Source organism: Sinohyriopsis cumingii, chromosome 15 (assembly GCF_028554795.1).
Source record: "Sinohyriopsis cumingii isolate HCF-2022 chromosome 15, ASM2855479v2, whole genome shotgun sequence".
Taxonomy (NCBI): Eukaryota; Metazoa; Mollusca; class Bivalvia; order Unionida; family Unionidae; genus Sinohyriopsis; species Sinohyriopsis cumingii.
In genome coordinates, this window is record NC_142975.1 from 54,112,871 (window position 1) to 54,127,083 (window position 14,213).

General features: G+C 38.1%; 1 protein-coding gene across 2 annotated transcripts in view; it reads left to right on the forward strand.

Annotated features, from left to right (window-relative positions):
• The window catches only part of LOC149781816 (cytochrome P450 4F6-like), a 72,251-nt gene that overhangs the window by 33,629 nt on the left and 24,409 nt on the right, over nucleotides 1–14,213 (forward strand). The window contains exons 2-5 of one of the 2 annotated variants that reach the window (XM_089935988.1): nucleotides 4,907–5,054; nucleotides 7,782–7,963; nucleotides 8,616–8,740; nucleotides 13,121–13,183. In XM_089935988.1, coding sequence (XP_089792114.1) covers nucleotides 4,907–5,054; nucleotides 7,782–7,963; nucleotides 8,616–8,740; nucleotides 13,121–13,183 — 518 coding nt within the window. The remainder of the gene's footprint in view (nucleotides 1–4,906; nucleotides 5,055–7,781; nucleotides 7,964–8,615; nucleotides 8,741–13,120; nucleotides 13,184–14,213) is intronic. The other variant, XM_089935989.1, reaches the window with a different exon arrangement.

Consider the following 14,213-nt stretch of genomic DNA (forward strand, 5'->3'; position numbering starts at 1 on the left):
CACAGAGTCACGGATATGGGACCACTTGGAGTCAATGGTGTCATCAGGTGTCACTTTAGTGAGGGCTTCCTTCCGTTTGCTGATGAACTGTTGTGTTTTCTCTGGGTTCCTTGCACAGCAGGTGTTGATGCGTGGGTGACCCTTCTTCTTGGCGTGGTGCAGCTTCTTGTGTAATATTCGCACCTTGCTGGCAACGAGGGAATGGTCCGTGTCGCAATCGGCACTGTGGTAGCTGCGGGTGAGGAGGACACTGGCCAGTTCTGCACGCCTGGTGATGACGAGGTCTAGCTGGTCTTGCTGGTGCCAGTGGCGTGAACTTGGGTGTCTCCACGACACCTGGTGGATCTCCTTGCATTTGAAGAAAGTGTTGGTCACACATAGGCTGTGGGAGCAGCACATCTCCACCAGTCGCTGACCATTCTCGTTGATCTTGCCCCTTCCGTAAAAGCCGAGACAGGTGGACCAAGCCTCATGGTCAGCTCCCACTCTAGCATTGAAGTCTCCTAGTAAGTAAAGGTCTTCATTGTTGGGGATACTGGATATTGCCTGATCCAGAACCTCATAAAACTTGTCTTTCTCCTCGTGGGTGGAGCAGAGGGTTGGAGCGTACACGCTGAAGATGTTGACCGGGCCTAAGGATGTTGACAGGATGTTGACAGCCGGAGGGCAAGGGTTCTCTCAGTACCTGATGATGGAGGTTCAATGAAGGCAATTAACGTGTTCTTGACGGCAAAGCCTACACCATGCTGCCTAGGTTCATCCGTGGGCTTCCCCTGCCAAAAGAACGTGTAATTGGTTTCCCTGATGGTGCCTCTGTCAGCCAGTCGGGTCTCCTGGTGGCAGGCGATGTCATTGTTCAGTCGGGAGAGTTCTCTGTCAATGACGGCAGTCTTCCGTGCATCGTCGATCTGCTGTAGGTCAGCGGTCAATCCAGGACACATGGTCCTGATGTTCCAGGTTGCAAAACGAAGAGTTGGAGTCTTCTTATTTCTTCTTTTAGTCTTTCCTGGTGCGGAGTTTTGTGGCCCACTTGTCGAGATGGTTCTCTAAGCTCCACGCACCCAGTGAAGCAGGCAGGCTATGGTGGGCAGCACCTTACTGACTGGGGGCTGCCCAGCTTGAGGCGGGCGGTAGCTGTCCAGTGAGACCTGGTGATCTCTCCCGCCGTCAGAAGTAACCCCTGGCACCAAGCTCTACGCCAATCGAGATTTGACTTAGAACCGGTAAACTGCTACTTCACGTGTTGTGCCGACGCTGTACGACCGCGCTGGAGTGTCCACTCCAGTGGAGCTATGAAGCACGGGCAGGGTGGTATGGAGAATCAGCTGTTGTCCATGCAGCAGATCCCCCCTCTCCACGCAGCTGGTGGTCCCAAGGGAGCGACGAATGCCGATACAGCTTGGCACCAACGACGTCGCAGGAGTTGCCGGAATGACGTTGAAGTCAATGTCAGACCTCCTTAGGGACTCCGTCTCCGGATTTTCTGTCGGGGTTTACTCCCTTAGCCTTTCCCATGAGTGGGTATAGCCACAAGGCAGCAGAGGTTTGGAATCGGAGTTTTCCTTCTCCTAGATGAGCTACCATCCAAGGTTTACGAGTCCCATCTACCCGAAGCAACTGGTTTTAAGGCGCCAGTGGCCGGCCTTCACCCCTTCTCCTGTTAGTGGAAAACGTAGTCTGCCGGACTTCAAATCTAAGCCACTCGCGAAGGCCAGGAGCTGGATTTTAGTTGACAGAGGCAATCAGAGACGCAAGCCGTATGGGGCATTTTTGGAGGACTGGGGGGCCTGTCTCCCACTCCCACACCGGGCAATGACCTTAGACCACTCCTTCCTCGTATTACATATGCTTTTGCTAATGAGGCTGATGAGTATGTTGATGAACGATAAAGTCATCGTATCACACATGTCGCCCCTGAAAATGAAAAACAATTTCAAGTATTTGATTTTAAGTTTCCAAAGTGCAGTAGTGAATTACAACATTTCGTGAAAATTGTCTCACACTTATACAAACCAAGCAAAGACGCTCCACAACTGTTATCAAATGTGATTGCTATAATTATACCGGTGTTACAGTGCTGCGGTACCTATGGAGTTAAGGCGCATTTAATTATGCTCGTTAGTCGTGGCAAGGATGGATTTAAAATTGCAACACCGTGGAATCGAATTTTTGAATCGTAAAGATATCAAGGCTATCAATGATGAAATAGGCAAAGGAGTTGAAAAGATTCTCGAGGCGTTGGAAACATACACCAATGTATGATTAGGATGGACGCTTGACAGGTGTACTCAAGTTGAGGTACATTTTTCGCATCAATCGTTAGTGGATTGAGTTACATATCAATGCCAGAGTGTATTTCACCACGGACAGTGATACATGGAAAAATTCTGGCAACATGTTTTCAACGGGCATTTGTTTCGGCGTTATATTCAATCTAAACTAGCCTCGAAAATACCGGCTGCGCAAGGTTGAACTTAAATTTGGCAATATTGAGTTTCTAACGCAGGTTAATAAAAAAACACTGAATAAATTTTAAACATTTAACCCAGGGATCGCTGTTATAATGTTCACCTGGGATAATGGCTTTTATCAGCTTGCTCTATCCTTTCACTTCTAAAGAGGATTTATATGGCAAGTAATCGATACGCGCGCGCAACCAACCCAAACATAGACGGGTATAACCCCTCTACATAACAGTTACATAAAGTGTCTTGATTTTAATAACCTTTATGCTTGGCAATAATGCACCCCCGTTACCCGTCGAGGGGTTTCAGTTGACTGATCCCACAAACATTGACGTACAAAACACATAAGCGATTACATCAGCAGTGGCGACTGTAAATCTTATTCAAGTTGATTTAGAATACCCTGAACAAATTTACCATACTCAAATCGATTATCCGCTGGATCCAGAAGCCTTTTCGGTGCCTGGTGCGTTGTGGTTACCTTATAAGTGCCAAACTACGAATGAATTACGATGTCAATTTACTGAATGCACCGAGTTTACTCCTATTCTTGGGTCTGTGATTTACACGTACAAACCTGCAGTTGAATTAGCAATTGGGAATGCGTGTAAATAAAGTCCACTGAGTGCTTGAATCTCACCAGCACACTTGTATGGCCACAGGCAATGAAATGAATAATGATCCGAGAACAAAGTACGCGAAAACGATCAAGGCCTCCATACCGCCTTTGATGATGTATTTAGATTTTCGTTCTCTGGAACCTGGTCCTGGAATAGCATTTAATCATAGATTAGATCCACTTCAGCATATTGACACACACGGATATCATTTAATGTTTTGTAAAGAAGGCCATGTTGGTAACACGCAGAATCAACACGATTTTGAGGTGTCTCACCAGACTTTGGATGGTTGTTAGAATCAAGTCGTATATCAAGCCGTGACTCGTGCACGCAATACGTGTAACCAGGTATATGTTTTACATCAGGATATCTGCTCCATGGTGTTCCTGGTGATTTTGATAATGTGGCATCGTAATCTTCGCCGGTGACTGCTTTTTAAACCTGCGCGTTTACGGCTTTTTTGATAGACCCTGAAGGTCTAATAAACGTGAATTTGCTTGCTCCACATTGAACACAAGTTCCCTTGATTACGGCTATATCATTACGGGTCCAAAATAGAGTTGGATGTGCAGTTCGAGTGTTCGTTGATACATCGCACACAATATGAAGACATGAATGATTTATACAACAATTTAATTATTCAATGGCATCATAAAAAAGGGAAGTCACATTTGCTTTGAGAAACAATTTCTGTCTTTGATTTCTCTGCATTAAGCACTGTCTAAAGCATATTTGGGATAGAACCAGTTCCGTGTTTCCAAACTCAGTTTGCGCGCTAAAACTTGGTCCTGCTGCTTCAGGAAAACACAATCGTTGTTGGATATGATTTTAAGATGGTTGTCATGCAATTGGTAGTACGTGATTGAGCCGTCATCGAAATGATCAACCGTATTATGATGTTCTCCAGGAATTAAAGAAAGCGTAGATTGACAAAGTGTCATCGTCCACCATTGATTTCTTTTCCACAATCGACGAATCAAATCAATCCCGTGAGCATATTTTGACGAGGTGGACACAGAAAGCACTCGTGCCTAAATTGATCCGTGACGACTGTAATATGTTGATGATATTTCGTTTAATTGACTCGCATGGGCTTGCAAATAGTCATTGGACTTGTTGTGCCGCTGACCACTCGTGGGATATGAATTTCGTGAAAGGCTTGCGCGGATCACTATAGTTTTCATTCCATTAATTTGACCGAAGAGCCCGGTCCAATTTGTAAAATAGATAAACATGCCAAGGATATTAACAAAGCAGCAAGAGAAACTGCAGAGACTACCAGTATTACATGCTTGCCGCAGGACGTGCCACTTGATCACAAGTCGTAGATGCAAATACCGGTTCAGTACTTTAAAGAAAAAATGCGCCAAGCGGTTGATGGTTTTCGTTTGCTTGTATTTCCTATCATCCTTGATGGATACATAGTATTATTCAGTAAAAAGCAAGACAATTAATTCTGCGACAGATGCACTTACCCATGTGACTTTGAAGGTTCAAGATAAGTCATCTAAATTTTGCTGCAACTTTTTATTATCCATTTGTTTTTATTTTATTTCCTCAGTTTCTTAATGTATTGTCTTCATACTTGGGATAACTAATGTTGAAGCTTACACGATTAAGTATTTCCTAAACTCCTTGATGTATTTTTTTCAGCTTGGGATTAATCATTATGAAGTTAAGACAATTCCTTCTTTGACATGTTTTATCGTCGTCCCTTGACCTTTGAGTCGATGTCAATAATACAAAATGTGTTTTAATCGACAACTTGTTTCATGTATAACGCTCTCTTTTGAGTATTTGATGTGACCTTTAACTATTCAGTTTCCAAAGCCTGGACAAGAGCTGCTAAATCTATTCCATGAACTTGGACGACGCTATCGTAGATACTACGTGCTATGGTTTGGACCTTTTCAGCCCATGATCTTCGTATGCCATCCCACGACCGTGAAACAAGTTTTGAAGACATCAGGTAAGTTTAAGACCAGTGTATTTTTGGAAATATTTCTTTCTCCTATCTATCTTTCCCCTTTTCTTCTTTTATTTTTGAGGAAGATAATTGTCAGCTATCGTCATCATCAATGAAATCTTGTGCTATCATTTTGTCTGTTGCTTTTGTTTGTTCTTAATTTTCAGACTGATTATTCCTCTGCAGCTCTGATGTCCTTGTTTAATTGTCTCTTTCGCATCCTGCATGTCCTTTTGTTTCTTTTTTAAGCTTGTCATTTCATTTTGTCTCGCCAGCTTTAGCATAGATATGGAGATCATTTATTACTCGGACGGCATCGGCCGCATCAATAATAGTTAATTTTTTAACGTTTTTTTCTTCATTTTGTTCAGAACTTTTCGAATATGGTCATAAGTAATAATTGTCGGAAGCGGACCATAGAGTCAATCAGCAGTCTTTTTCATATTATAAATTAAATCCCAAATTGTCTTAAATCTTTTATTACACACCCAAAAGTACAGAGTGTTCGGAATAAATTCCAATGGTGTTATGAATGAATACCAGTAGCCTCACCTGTGCTAATGTACCAAAAGCCTTGGCGTATCACAATAATATAATCTGGAAATCCCCGAATAAATCCACAGTAAATGCAAACTAGTGATTTAACCCTAATGCCAATGTGCACTTTGTATTCCGAATGAATAATTTAAATAAATAAATTCTCCCAAATTTTTAATTGGACACAACTAAAATACTGATTACACCAGACAGATGTTAAAGCAGTAATAAATAACCTTGTATATAGAGTGTAACCTGACTTATAATACAATGGTAATTTCCATCGAATTCATAAGTTCAGGTTCGTTTACTTAAACTTTAATAAATTATTTGGCGAAGGTCAGGTATATCATGGCTTTTCCATGGCGATAACAATTTGTCCTACACTCAATATAAGTAAACATATTTTAATAAAATGACATTAGTCAGGAAGGTCCAAACTTACACCTTCAATTATGTACCAAGCTCAATCACATGATAGAAATCAAGCATACATAACACCTCCTGTCATAAAGAAAAATAAATATTTACCCAATAAAACACACATCAGATACTTTAATAGAAAAGCTACATTGGTACATGAACTTATAAATGATACATAATATGCATGAAGGAAAAATCTAAAACTTCTATACACGTGAAAGTTCCTCTGCAATTAGATTATCTTTTCCCTTGATGTGCCTCATGTTAATGTTGTATTCCAACAACATCAAACTCCACCTCAACAATTTATGATTTTGTTTCTTTGTTTCGTTCTATAAGGGGGTAGTGATCACTGAATATAATAATCGAAGTAGAGATTGAATTTCAAATTGTTTGGAAAGTCACTATTAAAGCCTCTGGGAATTTAGAAGTAGCCTTGACCTTAAATTCTACAGGTTTAACTTGACCGTGTCCTACAGTATGTCATAAAATATAACAGAAGCATTGCAGAATGCACCTAAAATGTCTAATTTGCATCACCAAGTCAATCAAATAATGCTTGAATGGTTTCCAAGTGATCTTTCCAGGTATTGTTGTAGATGATGAAGTTTTTGACATAAGGTCCCTTTTACTTTCAGGGTGATAGGCAGAAGATATATACTGTTGGATACCTAATTTCTACATATGTTGTTGGGAAATTCCAGGCATAACATTTGACACTTTATTTCACTGGACTTTTTCCGAAGTCCAAAAAGTGTGACAAACTTTATCAATGCTTTTACTATGATTGTAGTTGTAATTTGTCTCAAAGGTATTGCCTGTGGAAATCTTGCTGATGCACACATTATCTTCAGCAAGCATTGGTTGCATTTTTTTATCAGTATTATGATAAATGATTCTTCGAATAGGTTATATATGAGGCTTAGGTATCTTCTGTTTGCATTTTCCTACTCTTTGACAAGTGTGACAAGATGTATATTATTTAGAAACATCACTTTTAATCTTTGGCCAATACAAAATATTCAAGCTCTTGTGATAAGTCTTTTGGACTCCTAATTAACCAGTTAAGGGAGGATATGCGCTAGACTAAGAATTTCCTATCGATTTGACCTTGAAAAAACAATTTGTATGTATGTATGTATATATGTATGTATGCATATATGTATGTATGTATGTATGTATGTATGTATGTATGTATGTATGTATGTATGCATGCATGCATGCATGCATGCATGCATGTATGTATGTATGTATGTATGTATGTATGTATGTATGTATGTGTGTGTGTGTGAGTATGTATGTATGTATGTATGTATGTATGTATGTATGTGCCATTCTGTCCATCTGTCTTTCAAGCTTTATTTTGGTAGTTGTAATAGGATGAAGTTAGATAGTTTGGTTAGTTGATATCAGCTATATGCTTTCCCCCATGTATGTACGTATGTATGTATGTATGTATGTATGTTCCATTCTGTCTGTCTGTCTTTCAGGCTTTATTTTGGTAGGTATTATAGCATGAAGTTAGATAGTTTGGTTAGTTGATATCAGCTATATGCTTTCCCCCATGTGTGTATGTATGTATTTATGTCCCATTCTGTCTGTCTGTCTTTCAGGCTTTATTTTGGTAGGTATTATAGCATGAAGTTAGATAGTTTGGTTAGTTGATAGTATAAAATAATATTTCTGAAAGCATTATATTGACAATATATGTTATCTTAATTAAGTCATTATTTACCAACACTAATTAGTAAATCCTCTTGAACTCTTCAGAGCCCAAGCCAACTGGATATGGCGGTGCATACAGACATCTATTACCATGGTTAGGACGTGGTTTGCTGATAGCAGAAGGTGCACGCTGGGCTCGGGCAAGACGTTTGCTCACCCCCGCCTTCCATTTTAACATCTTGAAACCATATGTGTCAATTTCTAATGATGCAACAAATATTTTAATCGTAAATAGATTTTGTCTTGCATTTAAATGTCAACAAATTGATTATGCAGTTTTGATGTAATCGTTAGAATGAATGATCTTGTCTCTGGAGACTGAATTTTGATTTAACTTTAACTCAAGGTTGGTAAATACATTTATATTGTCATAGTCTCAGAGGTAGGTTCTGTAATAATAGAGATCTACATGTATTAATGAGGTAATGTTGCTTCTCATTGGATATGATCTAGATTTATGCATTATGTCTTTCATCTTTTGAAATGTTTTTTAAAATCTTACAGGTAAACTTCACACAATGTCAAAGTTGGAAGGTAGTTTACATAATTTTGTATCCTTATAATACATAAGCCTGCTTATTGAAATAGTAAATTTGTAATGCTCTGTAAGTGATGTAAGGCCCACCTTGGCCTCTTGTTAATGGTGAAGTAATCATTATTCTCTATTTTATTATGAAGTTCATGATTTAACTATTTAGACTGTAGTGAGACCCATAATTTATCATCATGACCAACACAATACCTGGCATGTTAAGGCCTAATTGTTTTTACAGAGACAGCTACGGTTGTGTATTTGATGAACTAAATTATAAAAGTAATCTATGTTTTGTGTATTTGTTATATGTTCTCTCTCCAATGGCAAACACTTTTTTCTTGCAGGAAAAGCTGAAACCTTTTGAAAACACACCAAAATATTTTGAAGTTTTTGATGCAATAAATCTCTGTACCCTTGATATCATTTTAAGATGTGCATTCTCCCAACACACAAATTGCCAGAGAGGCTTGTAAGTATCCTGCATGACTGGTATGTTTATACGTTTTATTTTTGGGTAAAAATGTCATGCTTCAACTCTTCAATGGGCAAACGTCGTTCAGCATCAAAAACATCCATCCATCTAACCTCCATTAAACTTAACTATTTTGAACTAATTATTGAAAATCCATTAGCCAACTTACTGTATGATAATGCCTTACGATATGCTCAATGAGAACTATCTTGCAGGTGGCTTCCTTAGCAATGATGTGGCTACTATAGCAACCAGGTAGAAAACCTGTTTCATTTCATTTTCAAGATGGGTGAGGCAATTAGATCAAACTTGGGAGGTATGTTTCCATGGATATGCTATATAAATAATAAGATTTGGGTAGCTTACAAGTCTACAGACAATAGACTGTTTTTATTTAATTTCAACATTTCCATTATTACCCCACTCCAATGCTTTAAAAAATATAACAAAGAGAAAAGCAAAAGGAAACATTAGCTCGTAAGACCTAATCACTGAATAGTACACTACAATTAGATTAACAATTAACTGTTAAATATCTTGCCGGACGTACAAAATTATGTTCATTTCTTAGTTGAAAGTGACATAAAATAATCTCATTTCTAGCCTAAATGTTCATGAAGAGGAAATAATGTACAAGAAGAAATTTCTAACACATGCTGATAATGGAATATAGAAGGGTTCAGAGTTTGTTAATATAATTTACATTACCTACATGGGCATCTGATTTATATATCAAGAATTGAAACATTTTAGTTGAATCCATTAATTCAGTATATGTTTTCTTGTGTTCATCGAATATGAATCCTGGAACTCTTTTAATCAGTTTAACCACACAGCAAAGTCGGAAAGCTACTTTCAAATTCTTCATCAAGTCAGTTTTAATCAAAATTGTGCAAGAAAGTTACTTTGGAAGTAGCTAAAATACACTGTGATATCACATTCTTTGTGGCATGTGCAAACAGGGCTGATGAAATATCAAATATGGCTGCCATTAGTAAAGCTGGCACAGCTATTATGGTTGATAATTAATTTCCAATGTAAACTAAATTTGACCCTTGAAAAGTATGCTAATATTGCCCATGTTACTAAAGTGAAGAAACAAAATGCTTGATCAATTTTGAAACATAATTTCACAGGCAATATCTTTGGATTAAGTCTTGGACCTTGGTCTGGTATGTGTCCAATGTTAGGGTCTGGTATGTATCAAATGTTCTTGCGTTCATCGAATATGAATCTTCAAGCTTTTTTAAGTGGTTGTTTCTGGCTTCCATAACAACAAAGTAGGAAACCTACTTTTGAATTTCTCATCAGACTGGATGGGTCAGGTTTGATCAAGACTGTGCAGGAATGTTACTTTGGAAGCAATCCAAATGCACCTTGATATTATGGCATTTGTAGTTTGTGCAAAAGAGATTGGTGGAATATAAAATGTGGCTGCCATAAGCAAAAGTAGCACAACTCTTATGATTCATCATTAATTGCTTTTCAAATATAGACTAAATTGACCCATGAAATGTGTGCTAATATTGCCTGTGTTACTAAAGTGAAGGAAAAATGCTTGTTAAATTTTGAACAATGATTTCAGGGGCAATATCATTGGATTGGGTTTTGGACCTAGGTCTGGTACGTGTCCAATGCTAGAGTCTGGTACGTGTTCAAGTGTTAGGTTCTGGTCCATGTCCAATGTTAGGCTACTTGATTTATTTATGCCATATTTCTTCAGTGATTAGTCCATGTTTAATGTTTATCACATCTCTAACCCTTAAACAATTGTAAATTTTTCTTCGATCAAAGCCTTGTCCAATCTAACAAAGACTTGTCCAAACTAACAAAGCCTTGTCCAAACTAACAAAGACTTGTCCAATCTAACAAAGACTTGTCCAATCTAACAAAGCCTTGTCAAAACTAACAGAGACTTGTCCAATCTAGCAAAGACTTTGTTCAGTGATAAGCCCACTGGATGAGGGTGGTGAATTATGGAAGAAATATTGTAATGCTATATAGACTAGTGGTGAGCTGATTGGTACAGCAGACCTTGGATGAAAAGGTCATGACATTGCAGAAAGGCATATAACCTACATTGTCCTCATTTGCCCAGCTGTGGAGTAGTACCAGCACATTCAGACTTTTGATACCATTTTTCCTTATGGTATGAGATGTCACAGGTACGCTTGGATCTTGGAGATTAATGCGCAAGAGATTGCCATCCCATCTAGAGGGAGAGTGATGCACTCTCATCCATATAACAACATGGAAACCACGATCAGCTTTGGTTGTATGAGCATAATATGAACTTTGAATGTAACTTACCACTTTGCATGGCAATAGGTAAATATTTAACATTCTAATCTGAACATGCCTATTCAGACTGGTGTACTTGCTATGGCAGAGGCAACATTATTATGGTTTTTTAAACAGTACATGAACACTTGAAGGTTATATTGTGCTGAGATAGTTGAAGTAAATTGCCTTGCTGAGAGTTTCACCATGGTAGACAAACAAGACTTATACTGGAAGGGATTCAAACCAACACCCTCCTGGTGGTGTGTGCAGTATGCTAGCCACTGAACCATCATGGCTACCTCAAATACAAAATAAAAGAGCTAGTTTAAGGTTCACCAAGACTTTTTAAGCTTACTCATGTCAATGAAGACCACATTATTTTATGAAGCAACTGGAAGTCAATGACTCCCCATCTATGGTATGCCATTGCAGTTGGTGAAGTCAGTTATTCATTGCCACCTTGGCCAGATCTTATGGTTTAATGGTTTAACTACAAGGAATAAAAGTAGTTACTGTGTTGCAACTCAGTTTTGGACCACTCTGGTGTCCTAAGTGGTGAGAGCGTCCGAGTTGGATGTGGTCGCCGGTTCGAAACCCCAGCCAAATCATATCAGAGACGTATAAAAATCTTACTAGCAGCTGCCTCGCGTTTCGTTCCACATTTAGATGTTAGTGTTAGGACTGGTCGACTTGATGTGAGGATAATGTGACTGGGTGGGACATCATGCTACATGTCTGCGACCTGATGCCCCAGTGCTAGACATCACTATAAACTGCCATACTGCAAACATCATAGGAATATGAGTGGAAAATTGTTAAAGCTACATTAAAAATCCAAATCACACATTCACATGCAAGTCACTTTGGGACATTTTTGATCCATAGAGTTTTCAGGCATCATCATTGTCATTCCCCATGGCCACTCACTGACTGAACGATTTCCTCTAGTCCAAACCATTTATATGCTTCTTATTTCAAGTTTGTACTTATAAAACTTTCTGTTAGTTGACTTTTGTGCGTACTTCCAACAATTCATTATGAAGCTTTTAATAGGGTACTAATTTATTTTGCTTCCTTCAGTATTTGATTCTGTCAATTTTCCCCATTTTGTACTGGTTCCTTCCATTGCAACATTTCCAAAGTGGATTTTCCACAAAAAGCATTTAAGTGTTCAGATTGAATATGTCCACTGTGCCAACTACTAGGATGTGTCTCTCATGCTGCATGCTGTTTACTTGTGACAGTTAATATTACTTTATACACTTGTTTAATGCATCAGCAGATCAGGGTCCATGTTGTTTGTTCTACTGATTACTCCTAGCAAACTGTAGAGGCCAGCGCTTCCAGTGCATTACTCCTGGCAGAACTGGGTCTCTGAAGTTTCCAGTTGGACTCAACATATAAGCGAGTAAATATGGTAAATAATGACTTCCTACCACTGTTTGAAAATTGATATTAAAGGTAATGGATTTTAAGTAGAAGAGTATCATTAGTTAGGTCACTGTGATCTATATTGTATTTTTCAACGTTTTTAGTTACACGTTCTTGTTAAGTTCCTATCTCATCACTGTTCTTCGTCTTACAATCATAAAAATAGTTAGGGATGCTTTCAGTGAATACAGTCACATGAACTTACACGTGGTTTACATCAGTCTATAGAATAAATGTATGTGTGTGTGTGTGATTTAGATTTTTAACATAGCTTTAACAATTTCCCAGTCATATCGCTACGATGTCTGCAGCGTGGTAGTGTAAAGTGATGTCTAGCACTTGGGCATCATGCCACAGACATGTAGCATGATGTCTCACCCAGTCACTTTATCCTGATACCAGGCCGACCAGTCCTAACACTAGCCTCTTAATGCTTAGCGCCAAGCAAGGTAGGTGTTAGTAACATTTTAATAAGTCTTTGGTATGACTCAGCCTGAGTTCGAACCCATCACCTTCCGCATCCGGGGCAGACACTTTAATCACTAGGCCACCGGAGCGGTGTCTAAATGTATGAGCCATGTTAGTTTTTAACTTGCATTGCCAAGAACAGGACTATTTGTGTTTCATCCATACATCTTTTTAAATATGTTATTGTGTTTACAGAGAGACGCTTCCATATTTAGTAGCTGTCCATGAAATAAGTGAGACGTTGGGTGTTAGAAACAGGTTTGTATAATCAATCCTTTGTACATGAAAAAAGATTAATGCAAAAAATCTTAACTGAGTATTTAATACATAGGCATATAAACTACCATTGATAAATATTAAACATGTATTTACTGTAGTTTCTTTATAAATTCTAATGAAAACAATTTTGTTTGGTTGCAGTTTAGTGAGATGCATAAGATTCCAAATATTTATTCACAATTTTAGCAACATACATGCACAATGTGTCATTTGCTAATCAGCTAGGCATTAAAGTTATATTTAAATTAGCTGATTTATTAAATTAGCAACAATATTATGATTTATTAGTAATTGATGTGTACCCATCGATGTACAACCAAACAGGGTCAAAATATTGATCTGATTTGCACAATTCCAATTTCTATAATTAGAGTGAAAAATTATACACATTATAGCAGAACAGGTCATAAAAGACAATCCCTATACTTGACACCTGTCTTTAAAGTTTTCACTGCACTAATTGAACTAATGAGCGGTTATCTCATTCCACTGCAGTCCCTAAGAAAATCGTCTATTTGTTCTCCTTTTTCCTGCTAATATATATACTAACAGTAAAGATGGTAACTTGCATTCAATTGAAAGCAGCAATTAATATTAAAGAAAAGGACAATTTTAATGTGTTGAACCTCAGCATTTTTGCATAGGAAGACAGAAAAAACAGGTGTGATTCAGCCATTTCTGAATAAACATTTAGAGTAAAAATTCTAGTCATTTCTTTCAGATGCAAGTATTTCCAGAAATGCAACATAACCTAGACTCATTTTTGGAGTGCGTAACGTTATATAAGATGGTCTTTGTATATATCAACATAAAGTGTACTGGATTTCATGAAAAACTTTAGAAAATGAAGGTAATTTACAAACAACTTAATTAACATGGTGATGCCGTAAAAAACTTCCTTGAAAGGAATTTCTCTTATGTATAAAAATCTACCATGTATCAAAAACATTGTATAATTCCGACAAAGTACAACACATATTTATTCCAAATTTCATTTCTCAAGTTATGT